The sequence below is a fragment of the Hylobates moloch genome, unplaced genomic scaffold (genome assembly GCF_009828535.3).
Source record: "Hylobates moloch isolate HMO894 unplaced genomic scaffold, HMol_V3 SCAFFOLD_10, whole genome shotgun sequence".
Taxonomy (NCBI): Eukaryota; Metazoa; Chordata; class Mammalia; order Primates; family Hylobatidae; genus Hylobates; species Hylobates moloch.
In genome coordinates, this window is record NW_026652285.1 from 6,579,077 (window position 1) to 6,596,842 (window position 17,766).

The 17,766-nt window shown below is 40.6% G+C and overlaps 1 protein-coding gene and 1 non-coding gene across 3 annotated transcripts in view; one reads left to right on the plus strand and one right to left on the minus strand.

Moving 5' to 3' along the window:
* Positions 1 to 13,893, plus strand: part of PPM1D (protein phosphatase, Mg2+/Mn2+ dependent 1D) — a 68,740-nt gene extending 54,847 nt beyond the window's left edge. Inside the window, exons 5-7 of one of the 2 annotated variants that reach the window (XR_004249683.2) lie at positions 5,116 to 5,358; positions 5,449 to 5,559; positions 12,443 to 12,558. Coding sequence is in view for 1 of the 2 variants with exons in the window: in XM_032162879.2 (XP_032018770.1) it covers positions 5,116 to 5,358; positions 12,443 to 13,000 (801 nt within the window). In the remaining variant the exon portion in view is untranslated. Of the gene's footprint in view, positions 1 to 5,115; positions 5,359 to 5,448; positions 5,560 to 12,442 lie in introns of both variants that reach the window. The other variant, XM_032162879.2, reaches the window with a different exon arrangement.
* On the minus strand, positions 11,778 to 11,882 carry LOC116475966 (U6 spliceosomal RNA). The gene has a single exon (XR_004250055.1). It is a non-coding gene; the product is annotated as a U6 spliceosomal RNA (small nuclear RNA).
* Positions 13,894 to 17,766: the final 3,873 nt, after the last annotated feature.

Here is a 17,766-nt window from a genome sequence, read left to right on the forward strand (position 1 = left end):
AGCCTCCGTAGTAGCTGGGACTACAGGCGCGTGCCACCACGCCCGGCTATTTTTTTTTTATTTTAGTAGAGACGAGGTTTCACCACATTGGCCAGGATGATCTCCATCTCCTGACCTCATGATCCACCCGCCTCGGCCTCCCAAAGTGCTGGGATTACAGGCGTGAGCCACCATGCCAAGCCACCACGCCCAGCCAACAATGTTTTTTATTTCTTTTGTGGCACATAAAATGATGCATCCATAACACAAGGCTCATGGTATTCTACATGAAGAAAACAATCTAAGTGATCCAGTCAGAGTTAGAAAAAAATATCATAGTAAAACCCCTCAAAGTAGGAGGTTGAAAATAATAGAGCAGAAATTAATTATTTAGGGAGATTCACAAAACCCAGAAGGGCAGTCCTTTAAGAAGACACATAAGGCATGATTGATTGTTTCTAGTTCAAGAAAAAAGCACAAAAAAGTTTGAGTGGACATAACTACACTTAAAAATAGAGACTTTTAAAACACACTTTAAAAAATTCGAAGTATACTATACATATGACATTTACTATTTGTACTATTTGGAACTGTACAATTCAATAGTAAAACATCTATTTATATTCTTTTTTTCCACCCTTCATCCCTCTCTCCTTACTACCCTTCCTGGCTTCTCATAACCACAAGTCTAACTCTCTCTCTTTGTGAGATCTACTCTAAAAGCTGCCACATATGAGTGAGATCATGTCTTTCTGTGCTTGGATTATTTCATTTAGCATAATGTCCTCCAGTTCCATCCCTGTTGCTGCAAATGACAGGATTTCATTCTTTTCTATGGCCGAATACTATTTCATTATGTATGTATATATACACCACATTTTCTTTATCCATTCATGTGTTAAATGGAATTGACGTAGGATGATTCCATATTTGGACTATTGTGAATAGTGCTACAATAAATATGGGAGTGCGGGTATACCTTCAGTATATTGATTTTCTTTCTGTTGGATATATGTATACTAGTGGAATTGTTGGATCATATGGTAGTTTACTTCTGTTTTTTTTTTTTTGAGGAAGCTTCATACTGTTCTTCGTAGTGGCTGCACTAATTTACATTCCCACTAACACTGAGGGTTCCCCTTTCTGCACATCCTCACCAGCATCTGTAGTTGCCTATCTTTTTGATGCAAGCCATTTTAACTGGGGTGAGATGATACCTCATTGTGGTTTTGTTTTGCATTTCTCTGATGATTAGTGATGTTGAGCATTTTTTCATATATCTGTTAATCATTTGTATGTCTTTTGAGAAATGTGTATTTTAGATCTTTTGCCCATTTTAAAATTGGATTATTTGGGGCTTGTTTTGTTTTGTTGCTACTGATTTGAGCTCCTTACATATTGTGGTTGTTAATTCTTTGTCAGATGGATAGTTTGCAGATGCTTTATCCCATTCTGTGGGTTGTCTCTTCACTTTGTTGATTATTTCCTTTGCATTTTAGCTTGTATTTTCATTTGTCTATTTTTGCTTCGGTTGCCAGTGCTTTTGAGGTCTCATGCAAAAATTATTTGCCTAGAGCAGTGTCCTGGAGCGTTTCTCCAATGTTTTCTTTTAGTAGTTTCATAGTTTGTGAGCTCAAAGTAAATCTCACAAAGAGAGGGAATAGAATTGTAGTTACCAGTTCTACTAATTGAGATCTTAGATTTAAGTCATTAATCCATTTTGATTTGATTTTTGTGTGTGATGAGAGATGGGGTATATTTTCATTCTTCAGCATATAGTTTTCCAGTTTTCCCACTACCATTTATTGTTGCTCTTGGCACCTTTGTTGACAGTGAGCTGGCTGCAAATTGTGTGGATTTATATATAGGTTTTCTATTCTGTTCCATTGATCTATGTGTCTGTTTTTGTAGCAGTACCATGCTATTTTGGTTACTGTAGCCCTCTAGTATAGTTTCAAGTCAGGTAGTGTGATGCCTCCAGCTTTGTTCTTTTGGCTTAGAATTGCTTTGGCTATTCAGGATCTTTTGTGGTTTCATATATATAAATTCTGAGCTTAAAGAAAAAATTATGTGAAGAATGTCATTTCAATTTTGATAGGGATTGAATCTTTAAATTGCTTTGGGTAGTATTGTCATGTTAACAATATTAATCCATCCAATCCATAAGCAGGGACTATCTTTGTATTTTTTTGTGTCCTCTTCAATTTCTTTCATCAGTATTTTCTAGTTTTCCTTTATAGATCTTTCACATCTTTGGTTAAATTGATTACTAGGCATTTTATAATTTGCGTACCTGTTGGAAATGGGATTGCTTTCTTGATTTCTTTTTCAGATTGTTTGCTGTTGGTATATGTAAATGCTGCTGATTTTCATATGTTCATCTGGTATCCTGCAGTTTCACTGAATTTATCAGCTCTAACAGTTTTTTGGTGGCATCTTTAGGTTTTTGTAGGTATGAGATCATGTTACCTGCAAACAAGGCTCATTTGACTTATTCGTTTCCAGTTTGGATGCCCTTTATTTCTTTCTCTTGCCTAATTGCTCTGGCCGGGACTTCCAGTATTGTATTGAATAACAGTAGTGAGAGTGGGGCATCCTTGTCTATTTCAGTCTTTAGAGGAAAGGCTTTCAATTTTTTTCCCCATTCAGTATGATGTTGGCTGTGAGTTTGTCATTTTGAGGTATATTTCTACTATACTCATTTTTGATGAGGGGGTTTTATCATAAAGTGATGTTCAATTTTACGAAATGCTTTTTCAGCGTCTATTGAAATAATATGCATTTTTTTTTTTTTTTTTTTTTTTTTTTGAGAGAGAGTCCCACTCTGTCACCCAGGCTGGGAGCACAGTGGTGCGATCCCGGCTCACTGCAGCCTCCACCTCCTGGGTTCAACTGATTCTCCCACCTCAGCCTCCCGAGTAGCTGAGGTTGGAGAATCACTTGAGCCCAGGAGGTGGAGACTGCAGTAAGCCAAGGTCACACCACTGCATTCCAGCCTGGGTGACAGAGTGAGACCCTGTCTCAAAAAACAACCAACAAACAAAATTTTCCACTCATTTTCATCATTCATTTATTTCTATGGGTACTTTTAATACATGTAGGCAGCCGGGCACGGCGGCTCACACCTGTAATTCCAGAACTTTGGGAGGCCGAGGTGGGCAGATCACCTAAGATTAGGAGTTCAAGACCAGCCTGGCCAACATGGTGAAACCCCCTCTCTATTAAAAATACAAAAAAAAATTTTAGCTGGGGGTGGTGGCAGGTGCCTGTAATCCCAGCTACTTGGGAGGCTGAGGCAGGAGAATCACTTGAACCTGGGAGGCAGAAGTTGCAGTGAGCCAAGATCGTGCCATTGCACTCCAGCCTGGGCGACAAGAGCAAAACTCCATCTCAAAAAAAAGAAAGAAAAAAATACATGTAGGCTTATTTCCTGGAGTATATCATTTTCACTTCTGTTCTGTGAAACTTAGCAGATTTTAAATTCATATATGACACTGGAAGTTTTATTCCAAGCCACATTTATTTGCATAAAATGAGATCCTTTTGGTTTTGTTTTCTTTACTCGTTCAATTGGTATATATTTGTTCTTTATACTATAAGCAGTTATTGTATTACTTTTTCCTCATATGAGTGACATTGACTGTTTATATATATATATGAGCTGTTTATATTTCCTTTTCTCTGGATTTTGTTTATATTCTTTGACAATTTTTATGTTGAGTCATTGTCTTCGATTTGCAGAATCTCTTATGTTAGAAGGAATTTGACCCTTTGCAGTGATTTTTTTTTTGTACCATGCCTGATCGTCTTGTTTGTGAATTACGTTTTCTAAATAACTTGATGTTTACTTTTTGTTGTTGTTGTTTTTTTCAGACGGAGTCTCGCTCTGTCGCCCAGGCGGGAGTGCAGTGGCGTGATCTCGGCTCACTGTAACATCCGCCTCCCAGGTTCAAGCAATTCTCCTGCCTCAGCCTCCCAAGTAGCTGGGATTACAGGCACGCACCACCATGCCTGGCTAATTTTTGTATTTTTAGCAGAGACGGGGTTTCACCATGTTGGTCAGGCTGGCCTTGAATTCCTGACCTCGCAGTCCACCTGCCTCCACCTCCCAAAGTACTGGGATTACAGGCGTGAGCTACCACACCTGGCTACTGTCTTTTTAAGTAACTTCCTCATAACTTTTTCTTTTCGCAATGCATCTCTGGTAATCTCTGCCTCCTCTTGCTACTGGAACAGGGTGGGGATTCACTCCAATCCCCCCTGGTTAATTTCTTTTGTCTCGCTCTGTCGCCCAGGCTGGAGTGCAGTGGCGCAATCTCGGCTCACTGCAAGCTCCGCCTCCCGGGTTCACGCCATTCTCCTGCCTCAGCCTCTCCAAGTAGCTGGGACTACAGGCGCCCGCCACCACGCCTGGCTAATTTTTTTGTATTTTTAGTAGAGACGGGGTTTCACCGTGTTAGCCAGGATGGTCTCGATCTCCTGACCTCATGATCCACCCACCTCAGCCTCCCAAAGTGCTGAGATTACAGGCATGAGCCTGGCCAACTTTTTCTAAATAAAGTTACAGTGAAGGCTGAGTTTCTTGATAAAAATAAAAATAGTGAAATTTAATGACAGGATAAAACCTTGTTTTATTAGTATTTTTTGAATTTAGAAAAGTACTATTTTAACATGGCTAAGGAGACTGGGGATAATATTTGAAAATTTGGGAGCTTTGGCAGGGCACAGTGGCTCACGCCTGTAATCCCAACACTTTAGGAGGCAGAGAGGGTGGATCGAGGTCAGGAGATCAAGACCATCCTGGCTAACATGGTGAAACCCCATCTCTACTAAAAATAGAAAAAATTAGCCGGACGTGGTGGCGGGCGCCTGTAGTCCCAGCTACTCGGGAGGCTGAGGCAGAAGAATGGCATGAACCCAGGAGGCGGAGTTTGCAGTGAGCCGAGATCACATCACTGCACTCCAGCCTGGGTGACAGAGCGAGACTCCGTCTCAAAAAAAAAGAAAAGAAAAAAAGAAAATTTGGGAGCTTTATTTGGGCCACAATGAACACCAAATATTTAATTTGATATAGATATAGATGTAGTGGCAGCTAAATCTGAGTTACTTTCCTTCTCCTTATTCTTTTGAATACAGGGTGAGCACGGACAATCTTGTGCCAAAATGCTTGTGAATCGAGCACTGGGCCGCTGGAGGCAGCGTATGCTCCGAGCAGATAACACTAGTGCCATAGTAATCTGCATCTCTCCAGAAGTGGACAATCAGGGAAACTTTACCAATGAAGATGAGTTATACCTGAACCTGACTGATAGCCCTTCCTATAATAGTCAAGAAACCTGTGTGATGACTCCTTCCCCATGTTCTACACCACCAGTCAAGGTATATAGTTCCACAGTTTTTAAGTTATGTTTTAATAGTCACCAGTTCTTTGGCTAGCATCACCTGGAAACAATTTTTAAATTCTTACAGGATTTTGGATTTGAACTCGATTCAAGAAAGTGATGTAACTTATTATCAGAGAGCCATCTTTACATCAATACTAATCTGAATGCCAGCCATGTGTACAGCACTAATAAAAAGGTGATTGTGGGCCCTTAAGAATATTATTGTTTGCCATCTAATGCTATGAACATTATTTTTAAAGCATTTAGAAGTTTGTGAAGCACTTAAATATATTTTATTTGAATCTCATAGCCCAGAAGTAGAGCTAATGTTATTATTTCATTTTATCAGTAATAAGCCTGAGAGATTAAACTGTCTAAACAAGGTCAGAGAGAATCAAAATTGAGCTGGACTTGAGGATAGCAGACGTTACAACTGGTTGTCTGTTAACTTGTATAAGAAACTTTATTCCTGTTTCTTATCCATGTTAATATTGATTGAGTTTAAGATGTGCTTTGAAATAAGCAAATTTTAAGTAGATATCATACTTCCCTTTTTTGGTTTATTAAGAACTCAAGTACTTAGTTGTGTTTTCATCCTAATTTTTCCCACCAAAAATTAGCAGTATTGATTGATAATTGCTTTAATACATAGCATGGCTAACCTGGCTTTCTGAGAATGTGTTTTCAGTAGACTGACCATTAAAATGAGAAATGTAGTGAAATCTAATGTCATCTATTCAGGAAGTTTTTTAAAGTGTCAAAGGCCTTTAATTTTGGGCGTTGTAATCCTATAGTCAATACTTGGAAATGGATTATTACTGCTTTGCTTTCTTTCACTTTACATACATATGGCAAAAACCACATATGGCCAGATAAAATGGAATGTTTTCTTTTTTTTTTTTTTTTTTTTTTTTTTTTGAGACGGAGTCGGGCTCTGTCACCCAGGCTGGAGTGCAGTGGCGCAATCTCGGCTCACTGCAAGCTCCGCCTCCCGGGTTCACGCCATTCTCCTGCCTCAGCCTCTCTGAGTAGCTGGGACTACAGGCGCCCGCCACCACACCCGGCTAATTTTTTGTGTTTTTAGTAGAGACGGGGTTTCACGGTGGTCTCGATCTCCTGACCTCGTGATCCGCCTGCCTCGGCCTCCCAAAGTGCTGGGATTACAAGCGTGAGCCACCGCACCCGGCCAAAATGGAATGTTTTCATTTCTTTTTCTTTTTTTGTTTTTGAGACAGAGTTTCACTCTTGTTGCCCAGGCTAGAGTGCAACGGCATGATCTTGGCTCATTGCAACCTCCACCTCCCAGGTTCAGGTGATTCTCCTGCCTCAGCCTCCCGAGTAGCTGGGATTACAGGTGCCCGCCACTACGCTCTGCTAATTTTTTGTATTTTAGTAGAGATGGGGTTTCACCATGCTGCCCAAGCTGGTCTTGAACTTCTGACCTCAGGTGATCCACCCGTGTTGGCCTCCCAAGTGCTGGGATTATAGGCCTGGCTGAAATGAAGTATTTTCATTCACAAAAGGTTTCTTTTCTTTGTCTTTTGTTTTTTTTGTTTGTTTGTTTGTTTGTTTTTTTCTTTCTTTTTCGGGAGAACGGGGTCTCGCTATATTGCCCAGGCAGGTCTCGAACTCCTGGGCTCAAGCTATCCTCCCGCCTCTTGCCTCCCTGAGAGCTGGGATTACAGGCGTGAGCCACCGCGCCCGGCCGGTTTCTTTTCTTTGAAAACTGTGAATGGTAATGCAGGTTGAAACCCTTTAAAGCCTCTTTATTCTCTTTTCAAAGCTGCGAAAGAGCTTATGTTTGTATATTTGCATATTTCTGAATATATGTATGTAATTATTACTTTCATGTTCCCTGATAACTGACCTTTAGGCTGTATAGAGAAGGAGGAGACATTAGGGTGGGGAATAGTGTGAGGAACAAAAGGGCATTCTTAATATTGACCTCAAATAAAAATTATTGCAGTCTGCTGACTGGCATTAGTAAACCCATACATAAAATATGTTTAAAAAATTACTTAAGGCCGGGCGTGGTGGCTCAACGCCTGTAATCCCAGCACTTTGGGAGGCCGAGGCGGGCGGATCACAAGGTCAGGAGATCGAGACCATCCTGGCTAACACGGTGAAACCCCGTCTCTACTAAAAAAAGTACAAAAAATTAGCCGGGTGTGGTGGCAGGCGCCTGTAGTCCCAGCTACTTGGGAGGCTGAGGCAGGAGAATGGCGTGAACCCGGGAGGCGGAGCTTGCAGTGAGCCGAGACCGTGCCATTGCACTCCAGCCTGGGTGACTGAGCGAGACTCTGTCTCAAAAAAAAAAAATAAATAAATAAAAAATAAAAAATTACTTAAGCCGGGCACAGTGGCTCATGCCTGTAATCCCAGCACTTTGGGAGGCCGAGTTGGACAGATAACCTGAGGTCAGGAGTTTGAGACCAGACTGACCAACATGGAGATACCCCATCTCTACTAAAAATACAAAATTAGCCGGGTGTGGTGATGCATGCCTATAATCCCAGGTACTTGGGAGGCTGAGGCAGGAGAATCACTTGAACCCAGGAGGCAGAGGTTGCGGTGAGCCAAGATCGTGCCATTGCACTCCAGCCTGGGCAACAACAGCAAAACTTCATCTCAAAAAAAAAAAAAATTACTTAAATTCTGGGCCGGGCGCGGTGGCTCATGCCTGTAATCCCAGCACTTTGGGAGGCAGAGGCACGCAGATCACGAGGTCAGGAGATCGAGACCAACATGGTGAAACCCCATCTCTACTAAAATACAAAAAATTAGCTGGGCGTGGTGGCTCGTGCCTGTAATCCCAGCTACTTGGGAGGCAGAGGCAGGGAATCGCTTGAACCTGGGAGATAGAGGTTGCAGTGAGCTGAGATCGCGTCACTGCACTCCAGCCTGCTGACAGAGCAAGACTCCATCTCAAAAAAAAAATAATAATAATTCTGATAATGACCTAATAATACTACTAAAGTAAAGATAAGAAGGCGTATGTTTGCCATATGCAGGTATAATTATTTGTTAACCCATTGGCCCTGCCCAAATATGGGAAAATATTTAGATTAATTCAGAATAATTAGTATTGTTGGCTCTGATCTAACAACTAACAAAAGACAAATTTCTGCCCAAGAAATTGTTTTTGGTTTGTTTTATTTACTTTAATTGACATAAGGGTGAGTACTCCCGACTATATTTAATTTACATCATTATTAAAGTTATTTCATGTTTAGTAACATAGAGATAAATTTAATTATAATTTGGTTAATGTTGAATAGTTTCAGAGACTTATTCACATTTAGACAAGGCATTTGAGACTAGATTTGTCTGTAAACATGTCAGCTTCTATTTGAATTCTCACATAAATTAGTCTTTGTTTTGGGATGGAGATAGTGGGAAAGCCTTTGTTTAAGTAAGATAGATTACTATGACACACATTCCTTTCTCTGTCCTTTGTTTAGGGCAAAACTAAATTTAGCTATGTTTTACAAGCTAACATCTTTAAGAACGGAATGGGGAAGAGAGCAAAGAGTTTCAGAAAATTAAAACTTAGTTTTAGTTGTGTTTTAGGCACAGTTTGTAATTAATTGTTTAATATTGGATTACAGGGTAGATGGGAGGAGAAAGTTGATCTCTGAAGCAGTGAACATTTTTAAAGTATGTATTTTTAGGGGGTAACCTCAGTATCACATAACTGTTTTTACGAACATGCAGGCCTTAGCAATACAAATTAACCTGGGGTATATCTAAGAAGTCTAAACAATTGCCTGTGCTAACAGATGCAGTGTATTCCCACAGAATGCCAATAAAAAGAGAATTTCCTTCAGAAACGTTCAAGGAGAAAGTAGGGGAAGGGAAGCCAGCACACCTGTGGTGTCAGAATAATATTCTGTGCATTTAGGCTGAGCGCGGTGGCTCACGCGTGTAATCCCAGCACTTTGGGAGGCCGAGGCGGGCAGATCACAAGGTCAGGAGTTCGAGACCAGGCTGGCCCAATATGGTGAAACCCCGTATCTACTAAAAATACAAAAATTAGCTGGGTGTGGTGACATGTGCCTGTAATCCCAGCACTTTGGGAGGCCGAGGCAGGCAGATCACCCGAGGTCAGGAGTTTGAGACCAGCCTGGCCAACATGGTGAAATCCTGTCTTTACTAAGAATACAAAAGTTAGCTGGGTGTGGTGGTGGGTGCCTGTGATCCCAACTACTTGGAAGGCTGAGGCAGGAGAATTGCTTGAACCCAGGAGGCGGAGGTTGCATTGAGCCAAGACTGTGCCATTGCACTCCAGCCTGGGCAACAAGAACGAAACTCCGTCTCAAAAACAAACAAAAACAAAAAAAAAACAGACAAGTGATGTATTTGGGCCAGTACCAGATTAGTAACTAGAAATTCTTTGTCCTTTGCTTCAGTGTCCATTGGTCCTAAAGTCTGTCTGTCTGTCTGTCTGTCTGTCTGTCTATCTATCTATCTATCTATCTACCTATCTATACACATATACACACATATATATATACACATACATATACATATACACACACATACGTTTTTCAGTAAAGCATATTCATATCTATGATTAGATTGAGATCATTTTAGAAACAAGTTTCTGGGCCGGGTGCTGTGGATCACTTAAGGTCAGGAATTTGAGACCAGCCTGGCCAACATGATGAAACCCCATCTCTACTGAAAATACAAAAATTAGCTGGGCATGGTGGCAGGCACCTCTAACCCCAGCTACTCGGGAGGGTGAGGTGGGAGAATCGCTTGAACCCGGGAGGCAGATGTTGCAGTGAGCAGAGATCGTGCCACTGCACTCCAGCCTGGGTGACAGAGCAAGACTCAGTCTCAAAAAAAGCAAAAAGGAAGCTTCTGGATGCCTTCAATTTCCCTTTCATTTTATTTTTTGAACCTCCCTGCCTCCCTTATTTCCCTTTCTTTTTAACTCTAGACAAATTAAAGGAAACATTCCTATTATAAGTATACTTTTATATAGCACTTTTAAGAAAGTTGTATATTCAGGCTGGGCGCGGTGGCTCACGCCTGTTATCACAGCACTTTGAGAGGCCGAGGCGGGCGGATCACCTGAGGTCAGGAGATCGAGACCAGCCTGACCAACATGAGAAACCCTGTCTCTACTAAAAATACAAAAAAAAATGAGCTGGATGTGGTGGCACATGCCTGTAGTCCTAGCTACTCGGGAGGCTGAGGCAGGAGAATCCCTTGAACCTGGGAGGCGGAGGTTGCGGTGAGCCAAGATCACGCCATTGCGCTCCAGCCTGGGCAACAAGAGCGAAACTCCATCTCAAAAAAAAAAAAGGAAAAGTGTTTATTTATAGGAGATTTTATTTCAGAGAAGGATCAGATAAATACGTCTTCATTTGCTGCTCTGCTTGGGCTTTTCAGAATCTATTAGTATTTTGATACATTTGATTGAGAGTCCACTTGAGGAAAATTTTATATGTTTGGGGGAGAGAGTATTTATGCTTTAACTCTGGACCTTGATAAAGTATTAAGACAATGATTTTATGAAATGTTATTACTTTGGAAGAGCTGGGTTTGATAGTAAGAATGTTCTTATCTGGAGGTGAGCGGATATTCTGAGTATATGTAGATTTAGAGCACTACACTCAAAGTAGTGGTGCATATCTAGATTGACATGAAGCATTGTGAAAACAGCATTTTTAAAAACAATAAAGTGCCTTGGATAATTCTCATTTGTTTTCATCAATTGGGAATTTCTCTAACCATTCTCAGTATGGTCCCATGTGTACTACTTTTGTGAAATCACAGGGCAATATCTAGTGTTTGCAGGATGGGTGCAAAGCAGCATTCATCTGAGTTTCCATTATGACCATTGTGACATAGTTGCTTTAATGTTGTACTTTGCTTTAATGATGTGCTTTAATGTTATATTGCTTTCCACACTACATACTCAGAAATTAGAATTTAGGAGATAGGATATAAGCCAAAAAACCACAAATTTGTTGCTTATCCTACTGAGATGCTACCATCCCCTCCATTGGTTACACTAGTTTTCATTACTAGAAAATTGAGATTTTTATTTTTAAATTTAATATTTATTTATTTATTTATTGTGAGACGGAGTCTCACTCTGTCCCCCAGGCTGGAGTGCAGTGGTGCAATCTCTGCTCTCTGCAGCCTCCACCTCCTGGGCTCAAGCAGTTCTCCTGTCTCAGCCTCCAGAGTAGCTGGGATTACAGGTGAGCACCACCATGCCTGGCTAATTTTTGTATTTTTAGTAGAGACAGGGTTTCACCATGTTGGCCAGGCTGGTTTTGAACTCCTGACCTCAAATGATCCGCCTGCCTCGACCTCCCAAAGTGCTGGCATTGCAGGGGTTAGCCACTGTTCCCGGCCAAAAATTGAGATTTTTTCAAGCTTTTTTTTTTTCTTTTTTGAAATAGGGAACACTTCATGAATTTGTGTCATGTTTGCACAGGGGCCATGCTAATCTTCTTTGTATCATTCCAATTTTAGTATATGTGCTGCTGTAGTAAGCACTTAATGGCATCTTAAAGCAGTTTTTTGATGGTTCTTATGGAAAAATATGACTTTTATGAAAAATAGAGCAATTTAATCAGCATTATGTTATTACCAAACGTAAAATTAAAGTGCACACAGAGAATGCGATACTTTTGATCTTCTCCGTGTTTGGGTACAGAATAGTGGAAGACTGAATGTGTGCCTATGGTTAATTTTGAGGGTTTGTTTTGAAATCTTGTTCCTTAATGTATCTTTATTTTTGGTTACCTGCCAATGGATAGAAAATACTTGTGACCACGTGAATTTTCACCCACTTGAATAGATTACTTTATAATTTCATCTGTTACCCTGACGACAGAATTCAATGTCATTCTTACCTTTATATTGTCTTCTCACTCAGGTTCCTCCCATTAAACCTTAACACATAGTTCAGTAAATAGAAGGTGAACGAATTAGTGAATGCATACCATGTTTTTGCCATCCTACTAACTTCATAAGAAGCCTAATATCACATGCATAGGTTTGTTGAGTTCTAGGATAAATTTTTTTCTTATTTGTTTTACCTTCTTATTTTTCAGTCACTGGAGGAGGATCCATGGCCAAGGCTGAACTCTAAGGACCATATACCTGCCCTGGTTCGTAGCAATGCCTTCTCAGAGAATTTTTTAGAGGTTTCAACTGAGATAGCTCGAGGGAATGTCCAGGGTGTAGTCATACCCTCAAAAGATCCAGAACCACTTGAAGAAAATTGCGCTAAAGCCCTGACTTTAAGGATACATGATTCTTTGAATAATAGCCTTCCAGTTGGCCTTGTGCCTACTAATTCAACAAACACTGTCATGGACCAAAAAAATTTGAAGATGTCAACTCCTGGCCAAATGAAAGCCCAAGAAATTGAAAGAACCCCTCCAACAAACTTTAAAAGGACATTAGAAGAGTCCAATTCTGGCCCCCTGATGAAGAAGCATAGACGAAATGGCTTAAGTCGAAGTAGTGGTGCTCAGCCTGCAAGTCTCCCCACAACCTCACAGCGAAAGAACTCTGTTAAACTCACCATGCGACGCAGACTTAGGGGCCAAAAGAAAATTGGAAATCCTTTACTTCATCAACACAGGAAAACTGTTTGTGTTTGCTGAAATGCATCTGGGAAATGAGGTTTTTCCAAACTTAGGATATAAGAGGGCTTTTAAAATTTGGTGCCGAAGTTGAACTTTTTTTAAGGGGACAAAAATTAAAAGAATGTACAGTTTGACTTTTTGGAATTCAGCAGTTTTATCCTGGCCTTGTACTTGCTTGTATTATAAATGTGGATTTTATAGATGTTAGGGTATAAGTTGCTGTAAAACTTGTGTAAATTTGTATCCACACAAATTCAGTCTCTTACTCTGATACACAGTAATTGTGACAACAGGGCTAAATGTTTAAAGAAATCAAAAGAATCTATTAGATTTTAGAAAAACATTTAAACTTTTTAAAATACTTATTAAAAAATTTGTATAAGCCACTTGTCTTGAAAACTGTGCAACTTTTTAAAGTAAGTTATTAAGCAGACTGGAAAAGTGATGTATTTTCATAGTGACCTGTGTTTGACTTAATGTGTCTTTTAAACATTATTTTTTATTTCTGATTTCATAATTCAGAACTAAATTTTTCATAGAAGTGTTGAGCCATGCTACAGTTAGTCTTGTCGCAATTAAAATACTATGCAGTATCTCTTACATCAGTAGCATTTTTCTAAAACCTTAGTCATCAGATACGCTTACTAAATCTTCGGCATAGAAGGAAGTGTGTTTGCCTAAAACAATCTAAAACAATTCCCTTCTTTTTCATCCCAGACCAATGGCATTATTAGGTCTTAAAGTAGTTATTCCCTTCTCGTGTTTGCTTAAAATATGTGAAATTTTCCTTGCTATTTCAATAACAGATGGTGCTGCTAATTCCCAACATTTCTTAAATTATTTTATATCATACAGTTTTCATTGATTATATGGGTATATATTCATCTAATAAATCAGTGAACTGTTCCTCATGTTGCTGAATTTGTAGTTATTGGTTTATTTTAATGGTATGTAGAAGTTGAGTATCCCTTATCCAAAATGCTTGGGACCAGAAGTGTCAGATTTTTTAAAATTTCAGAATATTTGTTTTATACTGAGCTTTTGAGTGTTCCTAATCTGAAATTCAAAATGCTCTAATGAGCACTTCCTTTGAGCATCATGCCTGCTCTGAAAACGTTTCTGATTCTGGAGCATTTTGGATTTCGGATTTTCAGATTAGGGATGCTTAACCTGGATTAACATTCTGTTGTGCCATGATCATGCTTTAGAGTGAGTTTATTTTATTTATTTATTATTTTGTTTGTTTGTTTGAGATGGAGTCTCTGTCATCCAGTGGTGCGATCTTGGCTCACTGCAACCTCTGCCTCCTGAGTTCAAGTGATTCTTCTGCCTCAGACTCTCTCCCCAGAAGCTGGGATTATAGGTGCGTGCCACCACACCTGGCTAAATTTTTTTTTTTTTTTTTTTTTGAGATGGAGTCTAGCTCTGTTGTCCAGGCTGGAGTGCAGTGGTGCGATCTCGGCTCCCTGCAACCTCTGCCTCCTGGGTTCATGCGATTCTCCTGCCTCAGCCTCCTGAGTAGCTGAGATTACAGGCACATGCCACCATGCCCAGCCAATTTTTGTATTTTTAGTAGAGATGGAGTTTCACATAGGTCAGGCTGGTCTCGATCTCCTGACCTCGTGATCCACCCGCCTCGGCCTCCCAAAGTACTGGGATTACAGGCGTGAGCCGCCGTGCGCAGCCATTTTTGTATTTTTAGTAGAGACAGGGTTTCACCATGTTGGCCAGGCTGGTTTTGAACTTCTGACCTCAGGTGATCCACCCACCTGGGCCTCCCAAAGTGCTGGGATTATAGGTGTGAGCCACTGTGCCCGGCTTAGAGTGATTTTAAAATACAACTTAAAGTCTTCATTTTTGCACACTGAATTTTTTATTTTAATATCATATAGATTGAAATAGGTCAGGTGTGGTGGCTCACGCCTATAATCCCAGAACTTTGGGAGGCCAAGGAGGGCAGATCACAAAGTCAGGCGATCGAGACCATCTTGGCCAACATGGTGAAACCCCATCTCTACTAAAATACAAAAAGTAGCCAGGCATGGTGGTGCACGCCTGTAGTCTCAGTACTCGTGAGGCTGAGGCAGGGGAATCACTTGAGCCCGGGAGGCGGAGGTTGCAGTGACCTGAGATCGTGCCACTGCACTCCAGCCTGGCGACAGAGTGAGACTCCATCTCAGAAAAAAAAAAAAAAAAGAAAGAAACTAAATAATGTGATTAAGTCAGTTATGGCTTATAAGCATTATGTAAAATATGTAGCGATTTAAAATGAATAAAACGCTGTATACTTCGGTAATACAGGAAAAAATCTAAAGGGAATTAATACTAAAACTATGTAATTTTGATGTGACTTGTACAGTGAGATAATTTTTAATTTATTAATTTGGAACAAGATCTGTCATTGAGAGATTCAAGAGTTAATTCATGAATTCAATGTCGTGCACCTACAATATGCTACAAACTGTGTTGTTGGAAACATACCTGTTTTCCATAGGAAAACTAAGTTTTTTCAGATCTTTACGAGAGAGATAGCAACTAGCAGACACTTCTGGAGTCTGTTCATTGTGAAGGTCTTTTCCATCTTGTACACCTGTAATACCATCCTAGCTGTACCACGTGAAAACCCAGCAAGCCAGGTGTGGTGTCACATGCCTGTAGTCCCACCCACTTGGGAGGCTGAGGTGGGATGATTACTTGAGCCTGGGAGATTTAGGCTGCAATGAGATATGCTCATGCCACTGCACTCCAGCTTGGGTGACAGAGTAAGACCCTGTCTAAACAAAACAACAACAAAAACACCAGCAAATCTAAATACATATTGAAATCCAGGCCGGGCACAGTGGCTCACACCTGTAATCCCAGCACTTTGGGAGACCAAGGTGGGTGGATCACGAGGTGAGATTGAGACCAGCCTGGCCGACACGGTGAAACCCCGTCTCTACTAAAAATACAAAAATTAGCTGGGCGTGGTGGCATGTGTCTGTAATCCCAGCTACTTGGGAGGCTGAGGCAGGAGAATCAGTTGAACCCGGGAGGCAGAGGTTGCAGTGAGCCGAGATTGAGCCAGTGCACTCCAGCCTGGGTGACAAAGTGCAACTCCATCTCAAAAAAAAAAAAAAAAAAGAAAAAATCCATTTAGGCCAGGTGTGGTGTCTCCTGCCTGTATTCCTGACACTTTGGGAGGCTGAGGTGGGAGAATTGCCTGAGCCCAGGAGTTTGAGACCAGCCTGGAAAATGTAGGGATACCCCATCTCTACAAAAAAAATAATTAACTGGACATGGTGGTGTATGCCTGTGGTCCCAGCTACCCAGGAAGCTGAGGTGGGAGGATCGCTTGAGCCTGGGAGGTGGAGGCTGCAGTGAGCCATGATCATGCCACTGCACTCCAGCCTGGGCAACAAAGTGAGACCCTGTCTCAAAATTAAAAAAAAAAAAATCAGTGTAGCTACTTTTTATTTTTTACTTTTTTTCTTTTTTGCCAGTAGTTGTAAAATAGATTATGTAATCTGTATTTTTCAAATCAATTGTTTAATGTAAAAAGTGTCACAGCATTCTTCCCTACATCACATTATTTTTTAGTGCAATAGATCTAATTCTATACCATAATAGTAGCTATCTAATATTGGAAACCTTGAGACACAACTGTATATGTTAAAATTACTTATTTTTTGTATGTGTTCCTAGGGCTGTGGTTAGACCTACTCTTTAAGGGAGTCAAAGATGTTATGCAATCACAAATAATGCTTTAATGTTTGTTTTTCTTAAATTTTATTTGTCTATGTAACACATAAATCAGTAGTAATGGAAAGTTCATGATGTGTAAAATGATACATAATGTAAAGTCCCCTACCTCAGGCCCCAAGACAGTCAACATTTCCCCCTATTTTTTGTGTGTATTCTTTCAGCAGTAGTCTATGCATAGACACGCAATGATTATGTGTTTCTCTTAACCTTATTTCTTAAAGATTTTTCTGTATCAGTACATCAAAGAGCCTCATTCTTTAGTATTTAAGTCTACAAATGTAAGTTAACTATGCCATTATTTTTTTTTTTTCTTTTTTTCGAGACGAAGTTTCGCTTTTGTTGCCTGGGCTGGAGTGCAGTGGTGCGATCTCGGCTCACTGCAACCTCTGCCTCCCGGGTTCAAGCGATTCTCTTGCCTCAGCCTCCCGAGTAGCTGGGACTACAGGTGCATGCCACCATGCCTGGCTAAGTTTTGTATTTTTCGTAGAGACGGGTTTTCACCATGTTGGCCAGGATGGTCTTGATCTCTTGACCTCATGATCCACCAGCCTAGGCCTCCCAAAGTGCTGGGATTACAGGCATGAGCCACCGTGCCCAGCCAACTATGCCATTATTTAACCATGTCCACACATTCTGGTTATTTTCAGTATTTTGCAGAAGATAATTCTTGATCTGTATGTCTTATGCCACAAGGATTAAAATATGTATTCATTGCTACAAAATATCTCGAAATTTAGCAGTTTAAAACAACAAATATTATCTCCACTTCCTGAGCCTCAGAAATCTGAGAGTGGTTTAGCTGGGTGATAGTCTCGTGGTTTTGGTCAAGCTACCAACCAGGGCTGCAATCTTTTGAAGGTGTCACTGGGGCTAGAAGATCTGCTTCCCTCAAGACTCACAGCTGTTGGCAGGAGACCTGTTTGTTGCCACATGTTCCCCTCCAGAGGGCCTCTCACAACATGGCAGTTATTTGCCCCCAGAGCAAGCAACACCAGAGGGCAAGGGAGAAGGCACGATGTTTTTCGTAACCGAGCCTCTGA